Source organism: Nansenia antarctica, assembly GCF_963989245.1.
Source record: "Nansenia antarctica genome assembly, chromosome: 4".
Taxonomy (NCBI): domain Eukaryota; kingdom Metazoa; phylum Chordata; class Actinopteri; order Argentiniformes; family Microstomatidae; genus Nansenia; species Nansenia antarctica.
The window spans coordinates 13586895-13612994 of NC_137689.1; the positions used below are offsets into that span (position 1 = coordinate 13586895).

The window sequence follows — 26100 nt, forward strand, 5'->3', positions numbered from 1 at the left end:
GCAGGGGGAGAACCAGGCACACAAGGCAGGGGGGAGAACCAGGCACACGAGGCAAGGGGAGAACCAGGCACTGAGACAGAGGCCCAGTCTAAACATCCCTGCTGCCCTACTACAGTATAAAACAACACAGACCGGCTGCCCTAGACATGGTGTGGTGTTGTCCTCTCCATGACCTCTGACCTATGGGAGGGGGGATATGGGAAGATAAATAAACCCCCCAAAAGATACACATTGCAAAAACAATGGACTCTGACTTGGTTAACCCATTCAATAATGACCTGTTGACATGTGCCCCGTGCCAGGGCTCGAGAAGGTGGGGAGACAGGGTGGGGGCTGGGTGGGGAGAGGAAGGAGCCTAGTTCAGTCCACTGCAGCAGAAATTAGTATTTCGTCTGCAGCACCACTGCGACAAGACATCATTTATTTTCAATTATCTCAGCCTGGAGAGATCGGGGCAATGTTGTTGTGTTGTTCTTCTTGGAACCAACCTTTTGATTTGGTTTGCTGCCGACCCATCCATCCTATGTCCCCGCAGGGCTGCTAAACAGTCTTTAGTGGTTTCACAGTGGTTATTTTTAAGTGTATTGAAATGAAAGTGATATAAAAACATGTTCTTATAACATATCAACCAATTTGTTATATGGCAAATAATAATAAATAATATGTTAATAATGTGAACATTTCCAGTGGGGTAAGGAAAGTATTTAACACTTAAACATAGACAACATGTTCTATAGCCTTTGATCAGGCATAGAAAATAAAGCATTTTTATATGTTCTCCCCCTAATACCTGTGCTATCAGCCCTGTTGACTTGATAAATATTGGAGTCTGAGGGTTAAGGATGGTTTATTGCGGTCTGATTAGCGGGGGTAGCCGAGGGCTACAGCAGCTGGTTCAAATAGCAGGGAGTAACCCTTTCCTTCCTTGCTCCCCTCACAGTCCTCCCCTGTAAGATATGCACACTCACACAACCGTATCTAGTTACCACGGCCGTGCCCCACAGCGTGTGTTTGTCCTCCATCACCATGGATACATCAGTGGAAGTCGTGGGTCCAGACGCAGTCGCCTTCGTCCAAACAAACTCAGGATGTGTTGTTCCTAAAAGTCCGGGAAGTCAATCTGAAGCGGGCATAATGGATTCTACAGACCCGAACCATTTCAAATCACTTAGACATCCATTCATTACCTGAGAGACGCAGATGCTGACGAGTTACACACTGAGCTCTATCAGCGCAGTCTGGGGGGGAAGAGCAAACACTTTCCCACTGTGAAAAAGCAGCCCTGTGCGCGAATCCACAGTCTGCATAGTATCTGCTGGGGCCCAATGCCATGCTTCCTGGAGGACAGCGCGTGGAAATATCCCAGGACACTCATATCCCCAGAGGACACTTTCAATCCTCTTACTGACCTACGGGATCGAACACTACTCACTGTTACCATCAACTGTCAGCTGCATTCAAAGAACACAGGTGAACATTGGGCATAAACCAACCTCAATTCTATCCCTTCATATAGTAAATGGTAAATGGACTGACTTATAGCGACCTATTCCAAAGCGCCAATTTGGAGCAAAGGACACTTCGACTTGTGGCCAGCCGGGGCTCGAACCGCCGATCTGCCAACCTTGCGATCATTAGACGGCGGCTCTACTTCCTGCGCCACAGCCGCCCCGTATCTCAGACAAACACTAGACAAGAGGGAACACGGTCGAATGGCATAGAAATCCCAACGGCATATTGGAACACTGGCTAATAATGAACATTTCAGGTAATGAGAAAGGAGAGGGAGAGAGAGAGAGAGCACTGGGGGCTGAGGTGACGGCAGTGGAAGAGGGTGGCAGAGTGTGGTATCTGGACTGCTCTGGGTAATTGGTCTATAGGAGGAGCACATTTCAGAGCCGGCCTAAAGCCACCTGAAAGACTCATTGATTACAATGGACAGAGGGGCAACATATCGCCCGGAGAGGTCACCATGTAATTAACCTCCACTTTTCAACTTTTTAATCAGCTCCTGACCTCTATGTGCTAAAAAACAAGCCTGGGCCCCCACTGTGGGAGGATGTAATGAGTTTGGGCTATAATGGCTCCGTCTCTCAGCTGGTACAAACCTGGGAGCGGACAGAGGAGAGAACGGAGAGAGAGAAAGAGAGAAAGAGAGAGAGAGTAAGAGATATGGGGGAGAGAGAGAGAGAGAGATTGAGGGGGGGTGTGAGAGATAGAGAGGGAGAGAGAGAGAGAGAGAGAGAGAGAGAGAGAGAGTGAGGGGGGGGGGGTGAGAGAGAACGAGAGAGAGTGAGTGAGAGAGAGAGAGGTGGGAGGAAGGAGAGAGAGTTAGAAAGTGAGAAAGTGATGGGGCAGGAGTGAAAAATGGTACTAAAGGTCTGGGATTGTGCGGTGCCACAGAGGACAAGACGGACAGTACACCCTCCTTCTCTCTTCTCCGATAAATACACAGGTATCAGGTAGACGACCGGTCCCTTCTCCAGTCTGAAGGGCAATGGGAGAGAGAAAACCGACTGCACCATCCACTCTTTGGAGAGCGTCCTCACATAAACACAGCATGGGAACAATAGCAGGATAATATGTGACATAAGATGAAAATTGCTCCGGCTCTGGCAGCTCTGAGAACATATAATCAGGGTCTCTCCGATAAACTAATCAGATAAAGGGTCTAATTCATATTCTAATGAATACGGATATACACACTTCCTGCTCTGGAGGGCTCTGGGGGGGACATCATTCATCAGCCTTATCTCACAGCTGAGAAGCGCTCCTGCAGCAAGTGCCCTCATCTCTTGCTCTGTCTGTTCCCTCTACATGCTCTCTCTCTCTCCAGCTTTCTATTTCATTCCCTCTCTCTCTCTCTCTCTCATACAAATGCACGTTATTATTCTCTTTTTCTATCCACCCCTCTAACCCTTTCCTGTATTTTTTATGTACAGTAAGTGTATTCAAGAGAGAGAGAGAGGGGGGGGGGGGGGGAGAGAGACAGAGAAGAAACAAGTAGAAAGCTTGCGAAAAAAATCCCAAGGGAAGACGTCCTTGAATCTGTGCAAGAAAACTAGCAGGATAATCCTTCCTTAAACTGAGCTGTGCAGAGCAGGCTGCATCTCATCTCATCTCCGTTGTTTTACTCCCTAACCAAGCGGCCTCATCATCTATCAGCTATAAACTCAACATGGAAAGCTCATCTAGGCTAGCCTGAGAGCTTTCTCTCAGAGCTCTGCAACAAGACCCATGTTGAAACAGCTCATTAGTAACATCCAGTCAAGGGCAAGAGCGAAACAACTATCTGGAGGGGGGAGAAAGTGAGTGTAATTGTTGTCTGGTGGAGATCCAGCGTTGACATAGAATGTGCAGTTCATACTTTCATATATCTAATACATTTCCCAGGGCTCAGACTCATATCTGAGTAAAGCAGACACCCCCCCCGCCTCTCCCACTGTCTGAACTAAAGCCACTTCTGCTCATACTGTACATTGGCCTCATAAAAGGAAACTGGGCAAAGCCCCAGTTTTATAAACCATCGTGTCCGTCAACATAGTGTCACAACATCGCTTACATCAGTCGCTGGCTTTTATGGGTTACTTTCCTCCAACATTAATAACCACACTGTGAAGTAAACTGTTAAGTGCTGGATGGCCCAGCGGGCTGGCCTGAGATAGCTAGGGTGTGACAAGGTCCCATCCTGTGGATTTAGACTGCAGCTGCTTGCCCTCTGTGGGGGTCAAGGAGAGGTGAGGAGTTCCAGTGTCAGTTCCAGGCCACTGATGCTCACAGTGGCAACTAATTACTATACTGCCCTCCTTCCGTGTCCTTCCTCCGTGTCATTGACTCAGCTGGTCACACAGACTCATGTTTACATTCTGCCTGACCCTCCTTTCTGTGTCCGGGGAGTTTCTGGACCTTTAGTCAGATCCAGATCCATAGTTTATGGATCCCTCATTTACAACTAATAGCTCGTAGAATACAGTATGTGACACGGTCCGGTGAAAAGGGTCACATGTTGGCAATTCTCAAGCCGCGCAAATGATCAAAACGCGTCTTTTAAAAAACCTGAATTGTTCAAATAAGCCATTCAAAACTTTTTTCAGATTTCAATGTATAACGCATTGTACACACAGTACAATCTGTATGACACATTGTAGACACAGTACAATCTGTATGACACATTGTACACACAGTACAATCTGTATGACACATTGTACACACAGTACAATCTGCACTTTAATAACCTGTTGCCAATTACATTGCCCTACTTGAGGACTTTTTCACCCTGTCACATGTCAGATAACCAATGAAAGCAGTTCACCTAGAAGCTTCAACCCGGCCTACCACTGATCACAACACAGCGCTTCTCTCTCTGTGACTTCAGCCGCTCCTGACATCCAGTCCTCTGAGGCCGTCTCCACGGCAGCCAGCTACATCTCCTACTCGTCTCCTTGTCTCCTACAACGTCTCTCCATCTGGGTCAAGTCAAACACTGTGTGTGTGTGTGTGTGTGTGTGTGTGTGTGTGTGTGTGTGCGTGTGTGTGTGTGTGTGTGCGTATGTGTGCATGTATGCCTGTGTGTGTGCATGCGATTAATGTGCAGTGAGTGGGAACACACGCTGTCATACCTTTGTCTTGGCAGAGCTATAAAAAAACCAAAGCCCTGAGCTATAAAACAGAGTGCCTTTCACAACTCCCTAATTACTGAAAATGACAGAAACCAGCATCATTTAGAGGATTCTAATACACTAAACGATGATTCCTCTGTGCAATGCATCGCTCCCTTCCCTTCCCTGGGCTCGTCGAATTTACTTAGATACTTTGAATTAATAGAAGTGACTGCTAATGCACTGCAGGGGAGAAATGCAAATGTATGTCCTCGTGGTAAATGAGCAGCCACTCTAGTTGTATGGATAACAGAGATAGGCAGCAATGGCCTCTGCGGATGAAAAGAGGCCAATGTGAGTGAAAATGACTCTGACCCAAAGTTAATGCCAAGTTGGCAGAAGATAAATGCCTCACACAGTCAGAAATAACTGCTATATACTGTACAGTAGAGTGGCGGCCATTTGGGCAAACAATAGTGTCTTTCTTTTGAGCTATTCAGAGAATCTTAATACTGGCCACATGGTTTTCCCTTTTTCACTCCTGTTTTAAAAGATTGAAGGAATATTTTTTTTTAATGTAACCCTATACAACTCACTAGCATGAAAGTGCCCTGTACTGAAGGCACGCAGTAACCAAAGAGCCTAGTAACCAAAGAGCCTAGTAACCAAAGAGCCTAGTAACCAAAGAGCCTAGTAACCAAAGGGCCTAGTAACCAAAGAGCCTAGTAACCAAAGAGCCTAGTAACCAAAGAGCCTAGTAACCAAAGGGCCTAGTAACCAAAGGGCCTAGTAACCAAAGAGCCTAGTAACCAAAGAGCCTAGTAACCAAAGAGCCTAGTAACCAAAGGGCCTAGTAACCAAAGAACCTAGTAACCAAAGAGCCTAGTAACCAAAGAACCTAGTAACCAAAGAACCTAGTAACCAAAGAACCTAGTAACCAAAGGGCCTAGTAACCAAAGGGCCTAGTAACCAAAGGGCCTAGTAACCAAAGAACCTAGTAACCAAAGGGCCTAGTAACCAAAGGGCCTAGTAACCAAAGGGCCTAGTAACCAAAGAGCCTAGTAACCAAAGGGCCTAGTAACCAAAGAACCTAGTAACCAAAGAGCCTAGTAACCAAAGGGCCTAGTAGCCAAAGGGCCTAGTAACCAAAGGGCCTAGTAACCAAAGGGCCTAGTAACCAAAGGGCCTAGTAACCAAAGGGCCTAGTAACCAAAGAGCCTAGTAACCAAAGAGCCTAGTAACCAAAGAGCCTAGTAACCAAAGAGCCTAGTAACCAAAGGGCCTAGTAACCAAAGAACATAGTAACCAAAGAGCCTAGTAACCAAAGGGCCTAGTAACCAAAGGGCCTAGTAACCAAAGAGCCTAGTAACCAAAGAGCCTAGTAACCAAAGAGCCTAGTAACCAAAGAGTCTAGTAACCAAAGAGCCTAGTAACCAAAGGGCCTAGTAACCAAAGAACCTAGTAACCAAAGGGCCTAGTAACCAAAGAGCCTAGTAACCAAAGAGCCTAGTAACCAAAGGGCCTAGTAACCAAAGAGCCTAGTAACCAAAGGGCCTAGTAACCAAAGAGCCTAGTAACCAAAGAGCCTAGTAACCAAAGAACCTAGTAACCAAAGAGCCTAGTAACCAAAGAGCCTAGTAACCAAAGAGCCTAGTAACCAAAGAGCCTAGTAACCAAAGAGCCTAGTAACCAAAGAGCCTAGTAACCAAAGAGCCTAGTAACCAAAGAGCCTAGTAACCAAAGAGCCTAGTAACCAAAGAACCTAGTAACCAAAGAACCTAGTAACCAAAGGGCCTAGTAACCAAAGAACCTAGTAACCAAAGAGCCTAGTAACCAAAGAGCCTAGTAACCAAAGAACCTAGTAACCAAAGGGCCTAGTAACCAAAGGTTGCTGGTTCAAATCCCAAAAATTATAAATATTTTTTTTTAATTTGAAAGTTAAAAATAGACACATACATAAAATCACAGTGTGACACTCAATAACTAACGAGGATAAAACACAGAAAAGTCAGAGACTTATTTCCACTGTGGTCCTCTTCGACATGACAGACCTGACAGACAAGGCATCAACATATACAGTGACAACAATCAAAACAACAATATGAAACACAATATGAAACCATATAAAACAATATAAAACACTATATAAAACAATATAAAACAATATAAAACACTATAAAACAATATAAAACAATATAAAACACTATAAAACAATAGACAACTGATGAGGTGTACTCTGGCAACCGGAGAGCAGCTGGCATCAACAACTCAGGTGCCAACACCACAGTTGAGCAGCACACTTAACCCTGCACTGCTCTAGCTGCACTGCACTGTAGCTGACGCTGTGCTTCTCCCAGACAGAGATTGACATAATATGTGTGTATATGCAATCTACGTATGTCTTTGGGTGTCTTGAGACAGCAAACAATATCAGTTACAAATGGACAATAACTATGGTATTGTACCTCAAAACATATAGACGCACATGTGAATCCTGAGTGTGTCAGTGAGATTTGCACTAGCTAACTTTTTAGCACAAACAACCCGTGTTTCAGAGAGTCACCATCTGCCAGCCAAATGCTCCTCTGAGGGTCCTGATGGAATAGCTCTTGGAGCAATGAGTGAATGTTAAATGGATCCTCTGTAATGAGACCCTAGTTTATTTGAAATGATATCCAGACAGAATAAATACTGGATAAATAAAAGATAGGCCCAAACCAAACCAAGGCAGAATACTGCATGTGTGAGTGCAGGGTGTCTCTGTTTTCTCCCAGAGTACACAGCCTTGGACACAGAGATACATGTTGATGTCAGGGTAATGCAGAGGCCTCACTTGGCTCCTCTGACACAGGACACTCACAAGAAACCAGCCTTGGGGCTGGGAACTGAAGAATCTGAGCTAATTCAGCCTTTTCATGGGAAATATGTCTGACCTTAAATAAGTTATGACATTTAAGCAATATCACACGAGAGGGAGTGCTGTTATACTGAATATCAGCACGGAGTCTGTGATGCGGTCGTAGGTACGAGGCCGCAGGCCGAGTACCGAAGACAATCACAGCCGTGCTGATATTCAGTATAACAGCACGACCTCGAGTGTGATATTGCTTTTATACAACAGTTCTTCAGCACCATGTATTAGTTAACAGTAATAAGCGACAACAGATTATGATTTGTTCGTTTATTTAATCATTTATTTTGGCTCCACCAACAAAAAATTGTTCCGGAACTGAACTACAACTGGACTGTTGCCTAGTAACCTGGACACAAACATCCACAGGCTAGCTACTTTGTATCGTGTACATTTATCTGTACGTTTCCATTTATTGTGCAACCAGGGAAATATGACTCGGTTGACAGTCGCTTTGGTGGTGAATGTGTGAATGCGAGTTGAGAGATACATTGCTCCATCGTTTCCTGTTCTCGGTGGATGGTCTCCAGTAACTTTTTTTGCAAGCTTTCAGACCTGCAAAACACATTCGTCCTCTTCTGATGACCATTCATAATTTAACTCAAATGTTATATTTGGAAATATATCCATCTTTGTTTGAAACCAACACACTGATAGATAATCTGATAGATAACGACCGTTAATGTAGTCTAATTAACGGTCATTTAATAGAATACCTGTGCGGCGGAGTGATACATATAGTTAAAAGTCCCAGTGCTGTTATACTGTATATTGGCACTCATGGAATGCCTCTTGTCCAATCAAATTACTTGGGTCGGAACTAACTGTTGTATAATAACAGATATTTCAGGAAGCATATATTCAAATACAATCATGGTCAGAATTGATGATAAAAAAATTCAAAAGCAATCATGAATATTTTATGTGACGGAAATAAGACAATAGGAACTACAGAACCGTTTCATTGCTTTAAGATGGATAAAACGTCGGTCTCATGATATGAGTTATCCCTCAATACCATGGAGGCTTTACTGATACTACATAAAGACTAGAAACATGTTGCTGTTCCTGGGTCTTGAATGTGTTGTCACTCACATTCATATTACACTGGCAGTGAAAGTCATTTGAGAGTATATTGTGTATTGGATTCCAACAGCAGCAGCCTCACCATCTCCAGAGACAATTCAGCTGTCATTACCTTTTATCGCTCAGAGGTTTAATGAGAAACTGAGACAGAGTGACCTGGTCTGTTTCTGTTTCAGAGCTTGTGGAGGAGGCCAGGTCTCCCCCCGCCAGGCATCAATACACACAATTTGGCACCTTCTTCCTGGGTCTGACTTTACTTAAGACTCTCAACCTCCAGCCCTCCATCACCAACAATAGCTGGGCCAGAGATTACAAGAGTATGGGTACCTTATCTCTCACAACTCTTTACCTTCACATAGAAACGTTTGGGACAAAAGTTAACTAAAGTCAACTAAAGGAGAAACTATTTCTCAAAGTCCCTTATTGGATACACTTAACATTCATACCTAACCCTAACCCTATTTAGCAGCCTAAAGTTAAGTATCAGCCTTTCTGTAGGGTCTGTTACCCAGGCAGTGTCAGTAGAAAACACACAGCAGGTCTACTTCAGTGGCGTAGCGGACGGGCCCGCAAGCGACGCACCGCGGGGGGGCCCCAGCCACTAGGGGGCCCCCTAACATTGGATCCACTTTTTTTTTATTATTATTTTTTTTTAAATAATTAAAAAATATATAAAACAAAGAAAATAAGTGGCCCTTCATTGTGTCAACCTTAATTTTAATATATAGGCCTATATTTAAAAATATATACATGGTTAGCCGTATCCAATAGCAACATGACTTTGACGTCACACGTAGGCAGCGAGACACAAGGAAAATGAGCAAGCGAAAATACAATACAAAGTACAATAAGCATTCTTTAGGTGGTGATAGATTCTCTATTCGGACATTATAGCCGCTATATGTGGGACTGTCGGTCCGATATTGTAAAAAAAATCCAATAAAAAATGTATGTTTACGGAAGTACATGTCTCAAGTATTATCTCGGCGGTTAGTCGAGTGAAAGAAAAACAACATACAGATGATAATTCACACAATATAATACCACGAAAGCGTACAGCACTAAACAATAACATTTATTTGGGCAGCATCATACTCAAACTCAGGCAGAAAGGCAGGGTCCGGCCAGGTTCACAGTCACAGGCTGTCAGTGCATCATACAGGTACATAATTCAGCATGGTTAGGCTATATATAGCTGTTTCTTTTTCTATTCTACTATTCTATTCTACTTCTGCTGTCTGCGTCTCCCTGGGTATTCCTAGACCAGATGGCAAACAGTAAAGAAATGCCACAATATACCAGGACTTAAGAAACGAGATGTCCAACAAAGGATTTGACTAACCCTGGCCAATTTTACGCAACAAGTAGACTCTGATGCAGCGGAGACAGGGTTGCCAGATTGGCTGGTTTTTGGTGGATTTAGAAGTTTTTAGATTGATTAGGTTGGAAATTCTCAATCCCATCTGGCAACCCTTAGCGGAGAGTCTACAGATATGTTTACAGATATCACACTGCTGTGCACACCACACTTTGTTAAAATAAATAATGCTTGTACTATTCTACTTATAATACATTCTACTGATGTAGTGTAGTCTACCATTTGGTTTTAGTTATAGGCTATTGCTCTCACTTGTTTGTACCTTTTGCTAAGTCAAGCATTTAGAATGTAGAGTGCATATTGCGAAATTTCGCAACGTCAATAACGCATCGGCCTCTAAAAAACGTTTTTTTTTTTTTTTTTTTTTTTTTACTCCGTTGCGAAAGGGCCCCCGCCGCCACCTTGCGGGGGGGCCCCGGGATTTTGCGCTACGCCACTGGTCTACTTCCATCAGTAACAGTAAACAGGCCTCTTTAATAAAGGTGGTGTAGTACCATGAGTTACTCCACAGTATATCTGTTCAATCATCAGTGAAGTGTTGGATGTGTGCTAACTGCAATTACAGCTAACCCCCTGACTGGAGCATGTTAACACATCCAATTAGACAATCATATTAGCTGGTGAACTTTGAATGAAATGCCTAAACCAAAAACACCCTCTATGATGTGTTCACACATTGTTCCACTATTGTAAATAACTTTATCTTGAAATACCATGGCAACATGACACAGCCAAAGGGAATGCTATGTGTTGCTGATAACTGTAACTCATAGTGAATGAGGCAAATAAAAAATGCACAACTCCATTATGTTGAGTGGTTTGAATTCATAAACGTCCATGTTTCCCACTTACGTACTCGCCTTAAGGTGAATTTGACAAAAATGTAAATGAACGAGAACAGAAAATTAAGTCATTCTACTCAAACACAGTCCTCAGGGAGATAACAGAGTAATGTGAAATGTGTTTTTCCCTAACATTCATCAGGACTTTAAAGACGGCTGAGTACGATGTGTTAATAATCACAAGGGCAATCTTGAGCGTAGAGCATGAGTCACCCCAGCAGCATCCCGATTCTGTCTTTCACAAGCAAGATGGGGTCTAACCCTGATCGACACGCTGCGCTGGATCCTGAGTGTCCACTTGACTGTCTATTTTCCAGTGGCATAGCGGTGATTTAAGCATGGTACAGCAATCAAAGCTGTCACCCCCCTCTCGCCTACCTTTTTCTTCCCTCGGCAAGCCTTTCAATCCACCTTTCCATCACATCAAACGGCAGTGCTCCATTATCCCACAAGAGGACTATGGGTAATTAATAAATTAATTAATATTTGGCTCATCCATTCAGCCAGGAGCAGTCCAACACGTAGGAGCTCTTCTGTGCCAACAGCTCAGTTATGTTTTACTTGCTGTGAGAGGTGAGGGGTAAAAACGACAGTTTTGCTAACTCAAGTGGAAGGACTTAAGGATCCATAGACTTCGGCTTTCATTTAGCTCTCCTCTCTCTCCAATTAATTGCATGGGTGCTTAAGCTCAGAGTGCTGAGAATAGTTTCCTATCCAACCTTCCTAGTGTGAATGAGAGACATGCGTTGCTTATTACAGGGTAGTACCGTATTCCCATTGTATTCTTTGGTGCTTAACATGGAGTTGGAATATTTTATTATCTGTATTCACTGCTGTGTATACTGGCCATGACCCTTTATTCTTGGTAGTTATATCCTCACCCACAACACAAGCAACTGACGAATACACCACATGGAACCCCTCTATAACCCCTCTCTGTTGGATTTGTTTGAACATTTATCTGACTCTCAGGAAGGCTATCATCATTCGAAGTCTGGGACACACAGGACCCACTGGCGCAGGAGGATCTAAACCCACGCACAATCACAACCACATCAGACTGATTACTGAGGCTGCTACTGATAATGCTATACCAAGGCCTAATAAACAGACAATCTGCGGGCCATGTTTACTGACTCATTCTTTTATGAGGACAGCAGAAGGTAGCATGATAGCATGGTGTGTGTGTGCGTGTGTGTGTGTGTGTGTGTGTGTAACTTACATTTACATGAGAAGAGTTTATGTTTTGCTCCCAGATGGCTGTGGTTGCAGTAGCACAATGTGTGGGTGTCTGGGTGATTATCTTGGGGAATTGCTGTTTGTTAACAATGCTAGATGTCTGTTCTTCGTGTTACAAAGACTGTTTCTGACAACACACATCCTGCATGAATCCAATCAGGAAAACTTCAGTGGAACCGCAGCACCTGCTTTCCACTTCACACACACAAACATACAGTCTGTTGGATACACAAACCTTTTTAAATGTGACAGCAGCGGGTGAAAGCGGGAACAAGTCGGCAACCAATCAAAATGTTCTGACTTTTATTCCGAAAAATGCTAATAAATGTCAACGTTGTTGAAAATCAATGACACAGTCAAGCCAACATATTGCAATGCAATGGATTCAGTGAGTAATTCCCACTACTACCTAGTTAACTATAACACTACTTGTTAGCAGGCTCACAAAACAAGCTGTGTTAGTTGACTAGCAAGTGTGTCATTGATATTCAACATTGAATTGACATTTTTCAGAATAAAAGTCGTTGACTTTTCACCAGCTGCTGTCATAATGGTTTCAAGCTTGATTAAGTGATTGGCATATAGACTAATATGCACACTTCTTTTAATCTTTATTTTGGAAGGGATTCACATTGCAGTCTCTTTTACAAGGGGAGCCCTGAATACACAAAATGTACAACCATACTGTAAATCATACAACATTATAAAACACAATCAAGAAAAACAACTACATTTTTCAAATCAACCAACTATAATGTACTTTGTAGATTTTTACAGCAGTGAGGTGCACCAAAACAAAAAAAACTGATTTACCCAATTCAGTGGAGACAGTTGTTTAAGGAACGAGTTTGGTAACTTATGTTCTTATACTTCAATAACAAGGTTAGGTAAGCTTGGAGCTTATGCAGTAGGGCTTTGGATGATGTGATCTACACGACTTGAATGAGGTCCAGCCGACCTTTTGATAAAGGATGCAATGATTAGAATTATCCCCTGTGATAAAGCAAAGGGCGCCATGGTAGATGGAATCCAATGGTTTAAGAGTAGTGGCTGTTGCATTGTGGTAAATTATATCACCATAATCAAGCACTGGCATGAAGGTTGATTGCACAATAATACTCCTCTGTATGTTTTCTAAACGTCAACTCTTTGTTAACCCAGGGATTTATTTTTATACATACTGTACATGGTGGTGCCCCCATTGAGCATGATGCATCAATACCATGGCAATAGGCCTGGATCAACCAGAGCTTCTCTTTTTACCTCCGTTTTAGAGCCGACATCTAGTACATCACAAGTCGAAAATGTTTGAAATGAAAACAAAGATTCGCTAGTAGTTAACTGATCTCAGGCCAACTGGAGGCTGGAAGATGGAAGCGCTGTCGACTGACTGACCAGGGTCAGCCAAACCACACTTTCTCTCAAACAAAAAGCCTGCTGAGATAAAAAGCTGATTAAAAGCATCACTTATCTAGTTTATCTCAGTATTAAGGCCAGAGTCTGACTGAAGGTAGCACATCTTTTTCTCAAAATCTTCTACTGATTCAGTTTGTCTAGATTTGGCCCAGGCCTGGTTCCTCATCAAAAGGAGATCTGAAAGTTCTGTGAAATACCAATATACAAACGCATGTATAATGCACACACACGCACACACACACACACACACACACACACACACACACACACACACACACACACACACGCAAAATCATTAAACCATCAGAAGTTATTAGCATAGAAAGATGTGAAGCCACTGGTTCAGGGAGGCAGTGATAGCAGATGTAGTGATAATGGAAAGAGGTTCAATAGAGTGTATCTTATAAATTAAATATGACTATATTGATGGTTCAGTGCTTCTCCAGATATCAACCAGATTTATATTTCAATACCCCTCCCAAAATAATCCCAAACTTATCCCTGCACATAATTGCTGTGGAGCTGAGGCAGCACAACATCAACAATGCTGCGTTGAGCAAGACTCAGCTGTCCTCCGAAGGTTATTCATCCAGTTTGCTCTTCATGATTTAATGATTTAATTTCATCCTCTGAGGATGGTGTTCAGTGTGTGGCAGGGCTCAGGGACACCCCCCCCCCCCCCCCCTCACCGACACACTGGTTACGGAGCAGAGCTGAGACTGCTAATTGGTTAATTTTAAATCACAATTAGCAGATTAATCTGGGCACTAATACTATAAGGCCAGCTAAAATCTGTATGAGGAGAACAGGCCAGGGCGCACACATTGATTTTTACAGAAACTTAAAAGCTGACGTATGTGCACATTTTCCTGTGTCCCCGCTGCAGCTATGTATTGAGGAGCTATTTTCAAAGACCTTTCTATGCTGCACTTGTGTGTGGAGGTGAGCGCAAAAAGAGGTGGACACACCTTATTTAAATAACTTGTGCCCCTCACTCTTTGCTTTACAAGGGACTGTAACTTGGAAGAGGGGAAATTCAGGTCAGAAAACCTTCGGCCTATCTCAAATGAAATCATGGATTTGTCAGACTTAACAATAGAGATTTAAGATTTCCTGCAAAGGAAATTGCTTCATGAAAAGAGAAAATCTGGCAAAGAATCAACAACTCAATAAATGTCTCCTATCAAAAACAAATAAAAAACAAAGGTTGCTGATTTAAAACGAAGAGCTAACGATAAACACTTAATACGATCCCATGAAAGTGACCCCGGTGGGGGATCGGAGGTGAGTGAAAACCGGGACGAATGTGAGGAAAAGGCTTTAAAGCTTGTGATCCAAGTGGCCAGAGACAGCCCGGGTATGGAGGGGTCACTCAGAATCCAGATGGATAATAGGTAAGAGCCACCTGTAATATGTTTGTTATTTTTTATTTAACGTCATATGGTTTGGACTGTACACTTTACTTGATTATAGAATGAATATGATGTTTTGTTTTTAAGATTCACCTTCACCATCGCCCCCAATGAGTCTGAACCATTCCTCCTGTGTTCCATTGCCATCTGTCTCAAAACCAAAAGCACATTTTACTGCATCAAAGATTGCTATTAGACATAATGCTGTATGGCTGATAGTTTGTCAAATCTATATTTCTGATATACAGTATCATATACAGTACTACTTGATCATCGGTAGCATATGAAGCATCCACACAATTGTAACGATATGAAAATCTAAAGCTTTTGATTTTGATTGGATATCCTATACTCTATTTTCTGGGTAGCGTCCTTATCTGGTGATAAAGCAATTTAAATGTCATTTCTTCCCAAGTACTGTATGGGGTACCACATCCTACCCCAACTTTACCTGGGGTATATGTGCATACATGTTTTTAAAAATGGAGGTGTGAATATTGTATTAGCGAGTATTATTCTGCGAGCCAGGCGCATATGGAGCACAGAGATGCGCACCATATCACTACTTTTGAAAATTGGCCAAGAACATGCAAGTCAGGCTCAAACCTCAGATGCTTGCATATCTGCTTGTGCCTTTTGGAAAATCACTGTGACTGCCTCTTCAGTATAACATGTAAGGATCAAAATCAGACAATTGAAATCCAACTTAATCGAGTGATGCAATATCAAGTGTTCCGTATAGAACATTCCGCAAGTGCTAATTAGGAAAATAACATCCTTAAAGCTAGTTTACTTTTCCACAATAAGAATGTGTTGCTGCAGCTTGATGTCCATGAACTCCATGGAAGGTCTGCTTTTTGATAATGAGAATGTGGAGGGGGGAAAAGCAAACTAATAACTACAAGCCTTCACCAGAAAGCTCACACCATAGGAAGCGTGACTATCTCTGTATTTCAGCATCACTCATCTCACTAGTCTTTCCCTCCAGGACCTCACTAATGTTTTTTTTATGAAAAAGTTTTTATACTATGCAGAAAATGCATAGTATGTATGTTTTCTATGCCGAAAATTATGCATCATGATTAACATCATAACCTTACTGAAATCATCACAAGTTTCCTACCATAATTATTTTTTAAATATGCACTTTTATTAAAATGATGCTAGGAAACTTGTGATGATTTCAGCAAGTATGATTTTATGCAGGGTAAATAATGCAAAAAAAATATTCGAGATATACACAATCTAATGAGAAAGGGAAGTAACTAGAAAATAGTTTTAATGCGATAATAGTAAGTTGATTGGGCTTGCAATGGTATGACATTAGCGATGTTTGTGTTGTTAGTGATATGTGTTCTGTTCTGTTAGGGGCAGGGTGGCTGCAGCTGCTCTACCCATGATCAAACAGTGTGCTCTGGGGAGCTGTGATAAAAGGACATCAGCATAGAGATGTGAGCTGGGTTATGGGTTCAGGGAGATTTACACCAAGCCTCAAGCAATCAGGAGGTTACTTCACCTCCATCAATCTCTCCATTTCTCCTGTCGACCAGGGGAGGCTAGGACTGGAGGCTCTTCTCATTATGTTATACACTGTAGCAAGGTTTGATTTGAGTAGCTGCGTAAGCCAACGCTGATGCCCTTTCATCATTTGTCTTATAGGACCAATGGGGCTCAAGAAGAAATATGAAATGTGGCTTCCACAAACTGGGATCTGCAATGTGAGAACACTTGACTAGCCCTGGGGTTGCCTTAGCGACTGGTAAATGTGGCTGCAAAGACCAAAAAAAAGAAAAGGTTCTTCATAAAGACCCTCTGGAGGTTCTGGAGCAGAGGGAGTCTGGGAGATAACGAGTGATCCCAGCAGAACAGAGCTGGGCTTGGCCTTGCCACTGGCACTATGGATGTGTAAGCTGCACAATGCAGGTGAAAATGTGTACATGTACGCACACAACTCCAACTTTGTCCTTTATCAACACCATTTAAGCTTAATCGTGATTTCTTCAGGGCCAAGAGTGCATTGGATGCTTCAGATACATTGAAATAACAAACTACAATATGATTGTGTCTCTCTCTACACTGAGATTTCTATGGTCTACTGTCTATGGTCATTTCCCCCATATTTCCCCATTTCCCCCATATTCTCCCAGACTATACACACACATTCTACATTTCATTTATCTCCCATATGCAATATACCTCAACCCCTCTATAATGCAGAAGACCAATCCTTAGAAAGAACTAAACAATGTTACTCATAAGTATTGAAATGTTTACAGCTTTAAACAAAATGACAACCAGCAGGTCTGTTTGTGGCATTGCCCAACACTGCTTACTCTCTCCTTCTACTCTTTGCAGGACCGCCCCTCGTTACTGCCAAACAACTGCTGACTCATGAGTCCTCCTCCTGTGTTGCACAAGGACGAACACCCACACAACATCTACACCAGTAGATCAACACAACAACAGAGTTATACTCCCTCCCTGCAATGGAGTGTGACCTCCATTACAGTATCCTCTCTTTAGCCGGGGGAACAGGATGAGGTGTGTTTATCTATAACCCACCCAGGTGGCTACAGCATCAGTGGGGTGAATGGGAGATGGCCCGCCCTGTTGAGTAGATGACAGGGGGGATGATCTACATGGGACATGACTCAACCCTGTGGAAGCAGCAAGGAGCTATGAGACACACTCAGAACAGAGACGAGACACACAGGTGGCTCTGCCATGTCTCTTGGAAAGGTTAATGAATGCGACAGTAGAACAGAGAGCATAAGCCAGAAGAACCAGCCTGTCATTTTGGGGTGTCCTCTCCATGCAAATGAATAATAATATTAATTTAATCATGTAAAATGTAGTCCTGAAATGACATTAGCTAATGTGATCACTCTTTACCCTTTGCACTACTTGCCGTATATAATACTACCCTTGCACATACTGTATTATTGCACATTGCACATACCTCTTGAAATAGCCTCTTTTATACATCTGTATTTTACATACTGTACATAAGCTATCTTAACTGTACATAGCTCATAAATGTATATACCTCTAAACTACCGTACATGCCATACTAACATTAGCATGTTTTTATATATTGTTCTTATATCATTATTTTCACTTCTGGTTCGATGCTAAACTGCACTTTGTTTTCTGGTGCTTGTACTCTACAATGACAATAAAGTTGAATCTAATCTAATCTAATTTAATCGAATCTAATCGAATGTGTTACACTTGGACAGTCTGGATTTGTGCACTCACTGTGCCGAACCTTGTTGATTTTCACCAGGCTTGGAAAATCTTTATTGATAACAATATAGTTCACATACAGTAACATGTACTGTACTAACTGTCCTGGAAATTCTCTAATGTCTTATTACACATGTGCACAACTAGACAACTGAAAACTGTTATACTGTTTCATCCTCCTCTTATCCCTCATTCTTATCATCCTTAAGTCATCTAAAGAGATGTTTATGCATGCTAGTGTACGACTATGATTCTTGCTAATGAATCTAAACATGACCGTTTTTATTCTAGTCAGGTTAACTGTAACAGTGCCAGTATCCAGTGGCAAGTGACTTATATGCCAACCTGGACCCTGTCAGCCCTGGCATGGCCATCGTACCAGAGTAAATACTGTATGGATGTACACAAGAACCCCACAACATAAATATTTCAACAATTAATTAAATGAGTGTATTGGCCTGTACATTACTATGTACTGTAAATAGCTGCAGTAAGTGTCACTTGTTCATCCTTGTATGAATGATAAAGGGAGAGGGAGCGGAGAGGACCACTATAAATGATGGGTTGTAAGTTATTTTAACCCCCACGCTGAATGGAGAGAGAGGTGAATGAGTTGGGGGGGAGGTAACTGGGGGCGGGGGTGGGGGGTGAAGAAAGAGAGAGAGGGGGAAGAGAGATGAGGCGGGAGGTCACTGAGTAGCGCTGAGGGTGAAGCCACTGTGCCTTAACATGGCAGGACTGTAGGACAGCGATTAATCTAGTCTCCTCGTCCACAGATTAATCTAGTCTCCTCGTCCACAGCCCTCAGCCCACAGCCCCCCTACCTCTGCCAGGGCCAGAGAGAGAGAGAGAGCCCTCATTCATCTCTGCTCTGACAGCTTACAACCCCGCCACACTTCCACATGTCTGGAGATTTCATTAAACAGTCCAAATCGATAGACAGATCATCAATGTGTGACTGCGTGGACAGTGCAGTGCCTGGTCTGGTGAGGTACTGTAGGGAGGTGAGGTTGGTATTCAGAGTGCAGAACACATTCAACACGGTGCTGAGGGACAGTAGGGACTAGTTATTATTCAGAGTGCAGAGGACCGTAGACTCTCCAGTCAGGCACATAAAGTAAGGCAATAAGGCATCACCTCCCTCCTGTTACAGATCTTTTACTGCAGGGACGGGACCCCTATCCCCTCCTGCCCAGCTGTAAAAAAAAAAAAAACCGCTGATACCCAACACATCTCAAACAGCTAACACTGCATTTTTTTTTTTTAACCAAACCAATGGTATCTATTTAGTATTCACAACTGTACTGGATGTAATCACTGTGATCCCAATAATGAATGCTTTCAGGGATATTATGTAAGAAGCGTCTCAGAGTTCAGCTGCCCTAATAACCGTGCTAATTAGGTACCAGGAGGTTATTAGTAAATACTGGGTAAATACCAGCTGAAACAGGGAGTACAGTAATGATATTTTTGAAGATGTATTCCATCTTGATTATTTAAACCATCGTTTCTCAACGGGGGCGTTCAGACAACATCAGGGGGCGCTGGAACCAATATTTTTTAAAGGGGGGCGTTGAGGTGTTCTTGGGGGGCGTTCGCGCATAAAGTATTTTTCTCATGAAAAACAGCTGTGTTATTACGGGCACATTCGTAAATGCACGAACGGTCAGTTCGCTCGGACAAACCGTGTTTTCAGTCAGAGCGCCCATCTCTGAGCGCTCTGAACTTGGCCGGGCTCTGTGAAGTAGACACACGTAGCGCAGTGCCCAAAAAAATAAAAGTGAGTGTCATCAAGAAGATGGAGAAGCTAAAAACTCAGCTAGCAAAGGCAGAGCTTTTGATAGTTTCCAATGTGTCTGGGTAAGCTGCATTGTAGAAGAATATTGACAGTTCATGTACAGTGCAGAAATTGCAATACTATGCTACGATAGAAAGAACCCCGTTCATCCCATCTGTAACATCATGTTGACCAATGCCCAACTTCTATGAGTGTTTTCCTTGTAGGCTATGCTTGAGTGACATATGTTACAGTTTGTGGGCTCATTGTAATTGTTGCGTTCGCTTCGTTCGCTTCCTTTCAATACAGCTTATTTAATTTAGTTAAAATGAGTGCTAATACCATACCACCATACCAGAACATCACAGCAGGAACAACCTATCTCAAAAAAGCGATCGTAATAAACCAGTCCTGAAAGTTCTCTGTCGCTTACCAATAATCGAACCTAGAGAAATCAGCTACGAATGTCCCCTCCCCTCGCAGGTTCATCACAGTATATTACATAAATGTATTACTGTTAAGTGTTGTTGTGGATGTTATCCCTAGTGCCATTCTGAGTTAGCATTGCGATGTGTTTGCAAACTAAAATATACGATCGCTTTTTTGTGTTATGTTGCTCCTCTTGTGATGTCCTGGAAACGAACGCATCAGCTGCAGCGTCTTTTGTATTGATCAGCTGTCATCAGTGTTATTACGGGTACGTTCGTAAATGCACGAACGGTCAGTTCGCTCGGACAAAACCGTGTTTTCAGTCAGAGCGCCCATCTCTGAGCGCTCCCAGAGGAACTTTGTTTGGAACTTTGTTATGTTTTGTTATGTTTTGATATGTTTTGATATGAGAAATTCGAAGTGGTCAGTTTATGAAAATAATACCCTAGAATACTAAATAAAATATTAAAATAATAGCCCCCTAGCGTTTGCCGCCATATTGTGACACCCCCCCCCAAAGTCCAATCAAAAATGAATAAATATTAGCATCATAAAACAGCAATTTGGAGAAATGCAACACCAGCACACTTAAAAAAACTAACAATGTTAGTTGTAATGTACAGTTCTGCAGCCTACTGTTTGTTCTGCATCGGACATGTGTGAAATTGCTGCTGTTCCGTAGCAGTCTATTTGTATTCTCTGATGTTGTCTGAGTTTGTTTAACACTCAGAAACAGCATTTTTATTCACATTCACATGGCTTTTCTGCTCTCTGGTAAACTAATGATAATGATATTCCAACTGCCCAGTTAAATCCAATCTATTATTTGGCATTCAGTGACATGCTTTTTAAATTATATAACACAGAATATTAGTCAACATTAATATTTAGGGAAGAAAATAAGCCTACTTTTTTTGATGGGGGGGGCGGTAAGAGGCCTGGATAATGGACAGGGGGGCGCTGGCCCAAAAAAGGTTGAGAACCACTGATTTAAACCAAAGCTTTTGACCAATGGATATGGAGTCAATAATGAGCTAACACCTAGACCTACTGCACTGAAGGCACACACATCCACGCTTGTAAAGCGATGGGAGACGCATCATCAAAGATTCAGGCAACGGTCTCAAGCCATGCTGCTTTTAATGTATGAGACCAATGCTTGGCTGCACAATGCAAACTCAATGCATACCTTTTAAATTCCATTGATAGTCTGCTTGATAGGCTGAATCTGTTTCCAAACGGAGGAGGGATTCTGAACGCAGGTCTCACTGTGCCTCATATGACAGACAATCCGAATCCCGCCCCTCAACCTCTTCCCTGATAGTGATTTCTGTCATTAGCCCTCTGGAAGGAGAAACTCATTACACAGCTGAGCAAACCAGAGAAAACATTGCAGGAGCTTCTGTCCAGGGGGAAGTGATGTGAATGTGAACTGAGGAAGAGTGACCGGTTGAACGCCTCATATGAGCATGCTGTACAGCTTCCTCCTCTATATCACTGGTGAGAGAACACACATGACAGTTACAAGAAGGGAGAAGCGCAAATGATCTAGATTTCAAACTAACCTTGGTTTGACCACCGTTTCCAGGTCAGTGGTTGAGAGAGTCTTTCCTCAAAGACATTGGAACTGTGATATGTTTTAGCACTGTCTTTAAAACCTCTCCACGCCATCCCAAAGCAGAGGGAGCAACAACACCATGGCACGCTGTTATCCAGGGTACCAAAACCCCAGTAGCCCAGAGAGTCGAGGAAGCTTTAGAGTCACACTATTCTATAGAGCTGAGAGAGATAGGGTTAGGGCAGGGAGTCGTAATAGTCCAGAGAACAGGGAGAGTTACGGCCAATCTATACCAACGCCGTCACAGCATCGTAATGTCTCTGTGGCGTGAGCTGCAGTTTAACAGCTCATGGTGATCTATGAGACATAAAAAAGCAGCAAGTCTGCGAAGCAGGACTCGCTTGAAGCAGCATAGTTTTACACTTCGCGTCTATTTTCCTCGGAAGTGAGGTACAGATGTAGAGAATTAGGCACATAATAGCGAATCGAAATTCACAAATAATCTCAATCCTCCTAAAACTAAGTAGGAAAATTGCAAAAAAAAATCACCCTGTGCACACATTGAAATGTTCAGTATCGCATTTTGCAGGCTTGTATTAAACATGTTGAGGTTTCAGGAATATAGCCTCCCGTTATAAAGTGTAGCCAAAATGATTTCCAGATAGCGTCTCTGTATGAAATGTAGGCTATTTTGTCATCAGATTGTTTGTGGCAGTGCATCTTGTGTCTCTCTTGGTGCAGCACCCTGAAGACTGTGTTAAAGGAACTATGACGGTACACCTTGGTTTGGGCATTAGAGTCAGGGAGTTACTCACCACTAGAGAGAGAGGCCTTTTCCATGACACAACTCCAATCAGCCCAGAGAGCAGCACCTGAGAGAGAGAAAGAGAGCAAGGCCACAGATTAGACAGCAATACAGCCCAGTCGCTCTCCCTTTCACTCTCCTTCATCCTCCATTAACCAGCAACATTCCCGCATTCAGCTTCGCTTGTTGTGGCCTATCTCTGCTAGATTTTTTACCAAGATTCCAGAAAAGAAAGCAGTATTGAAGATAACAGTAAAAAAAAAAACGTTGTTTAAACAGCGATAGCTATGGAGTCACAGTGGATGCACAGTGGAGTGTGAGGTTTTAAATTCTCCATTTCAGATCAGGACGAAAAGACCAGCGAAAGGACCAGCGAGGCTAACAGAACAATTATGGCTCAGACCCAAAAGATGCTTTGTCTTGTACAGTCACAATGGCTGTGTGGATAAATTACTTGAGATTAGGGGTGAAAAAAACCTCATAATTATTTTCATCCATAGTCAACAATATCTAATTATACTGTACGCTTGTGTTTGTTTTGATATAGTGACCGAATAACAGAGGGAGGATTTGAATTCAAATTATCATTTTAAATCATCATCAAACATACATTTGTAGGGATGTGAAGCTTTCACTATCTATTTGCTCTCATGAATAATAGATTGTGCATTCTGTTGCAGAGAGAGAGAGAGAGAGAGAGAGAGAGAGAGATAGAGAGATAGTTATATAGAGATAGAGAGAGAGCAACTGCATCCCTGAAAAAGCAGGATGGTTATAAATCTCTACCATATTAGCAGCCCTGTGCCAGACAGCAGAGACACAGAGTGCAACCCCTCTGCTCTAGTCCTGTCTTGAACACACATAAGTGTGTCCAGAGCCACACCATAACCACCTCATACACCCACTCCTCATACAGTATTATCAACCTGTGACCCCCTCATAAATAACCTAGGGAAATATGAATGGATGGCCATTATGCCACAATAACACTGTTATATATTTTCACCGAGCACACCCACGGGACACCTCTGGGGTTACCTCCAATGTTTCCCCCACTGCAGATCCAGGAAACACTGCAAACTGCAGCTCTCCATAGGCTGGCCTGAGCACTCTTCCAGGAAGGAGAGGAGTCTTCACCTCTAACACATCTGCTGTAATTACTGATAGTATACAATGATAGAGAGGGAATCAGCCCAACCCAGGCCCTGCCTTGACAGTTGCTCATTGGGGACGGGTTAGGAACTTTACACTCTGGTCCCCTAGAGTTGGAGAGAGTGGGAAGGGAGGGAGAGAGAAGCCTTGGAGGCCTGGAGCAGCTAAACGATGGTCTGCCCTGTAACAGTAAGAGGAGAGGTGATATGGCGAGAGCTGTGTGTGATAGCTTTGTGTCAATCACTAGGGGATTTTCCTCTCTGCTGCTCTCGGAACAGGATTACGAAACAAGACTTAGCAACATTAGTCAGTGAGCACTGGCTGCCTGGCTATTCAGCCCTTTCACGCTCGCTGTTATCGTTGACAAGCTACATCCTGTGTCTTTTATATGCAAATTAAAATCAATCAATCAATCAATCAAGCAATCAATGTTCCACTTGTCTTGAATAGGTTCTGTATGATACTTTCATGTGTTATCTTCTAGGTTCTGTACTTCTCAACCTTACAATTTATTAACCCCAAAAAGAATCAAATCCAAACCAAGTCAATCTATTAATTGCTTGACTGATATCAGAAAAGACTAACCTCTTCTCCAAAGAAGCAAACTATACATGAAATTGTACCTGCCCACTTTGGCAATGAAATATCACCTACATTATTCCAAAAGTAAAGTCCAACGCGCTTCAGCCAGGTTTAAGAGCCGAGGGTTTTGATGCTCAGCAGTAGAGGGCAATATAATAGCAAAACTATTACCTGGGCACTTCTATTAGACTACCCAAAGTAAGAAACTGGAGCACTCATATAGTCTGCACGTTTATTGCAGAGGAAAAGGGTGACTGATGTTTCGACTTGCGTCTTCCTCAGAGTGAACAACAGAACAGAGGAAAAGGGGGGGTATATAATATATCCTCCACCCATATCATTGGATAATATTGGAGAAGGGGTAGGATTAAATAAGCTTATGCTTCTTCCTACTCCTTTTCGGACATGTTAAGTAAATAGTGTTTTTTTTCTTGTTTTTTTTCTTGTTTTTTTGTGTTTTGTTGTTATAACTATTTCTTTTTTCACATGTTCGAAATAAAGCTTTCATTCATTCATTCATAATTGGCAGCCATTTTGAAACACCTTTTAAAAAAAAATATATATATGTATGAAATTAATAGAAGAAACAAAAACACAAAAATAAACAATGGCACTCATCATCAATTATCAATTACTCAATTATATCAAATAGCAATCATAAATTATGTAGATCTATAGCAACAACAATATATTCATATTTACAGATGTTTACAGAGTAGACTAGGGATCATTACAGGAAACAGGAGAGGCTCGGTGGGTCATTTACTCCACCAGAAGCATCTGCATTAAGAGTGGATATCCAAAAGGCTTCCCTGCATAGTAGTTGATCATTTCGCCTCCCCTTGGGGATGGCATAACCTTTTCTGTGCCTATAAATCTGAGGGAGGAAACCGAGCCATGGTTTGCTTCAGCATAGTGACGCGCCAGAGCATAATCCAGATTTGTATGGCGCTTTTGTGCTCTCACTTTGACCGCTCACTTGGTCTGACCCACGTAGACTAGACCACAAGGGCACTTCAGCATGTTAATGACATGGGTGGAATTGCAATATTTAGCTCCTTTCAAGGGATGATAAAGAAGGTAGCTTTGTGGGAGTTGGGACAGTGTGTGCAGTGGCCGCAGCAATAGAAACCGGCAGGCGGGCCCAGTAACCAAGTCTCTGAGGCTACAGTGGGGGGCATAAGCCTAGGTACTACATCATCTTTAACGTTGTGTGGTCTTCTGAAAGCCACAAGGGGGAGATTGGAGGCGATCTCTATCAGTGATGGCTCACTCTTAAGGACATGCCAGTGTTTGAGAATGATGTTCTTCACTTGGCTAACATGAGGGTTATATTCATGGAGGGCCTTTCTCTTTTGTCTCTTTTTCTCTTTTTGCCATCAGAGAGGAACGGTCTGTATGCTTGGCTCGGTTGAGTGCCGGGTCAATGTCAACTGTGCTGTAGCCTCTTTCCAAAAAAGCGTGTTTCCATCACTTTGGCTTTGGATTTAAATTCTTCAGGGCTGCTTTCAATTGCGCCTTAATCTGAGGAATTGACCTTGTGGAATATTGCGTTTGAGTTGTTCTTGGTGATTACTATCTGCATGTAGTAATGTGTTGCGGCTCAGAGGTTTGCGAAAAATAGTGGTCTCTAGGCTATTGTGACTATTTTGTCACAACACCGGTGAAT

At 42.6% G+C, this 26100-nt stretch overlaps 1 protein-coding gene across 1 annotated transcript in view; it reads right to left on the reverse strand.

Moving 5' to 3' along the window:
* fam189a1 (family with sequence similarity 189 member A1) overlaps positions 1–26100 on the reverse strand; it is a gene marked incomplete at both ends in the record, with an annotated part of 86614 nt that overhangs the window by 24986 nt on the left and 35528 nt on the right. The window contains one exon of the mRNA XM_080528715.1: positions 22708–22764. Within this exon, the coding sequence (XP_080384841.1) occupies positions 22708–22764 (57 nt within the window). The remainder of the gene's footprint in view (positions 1–22707; positions 22765–26100) is intronic.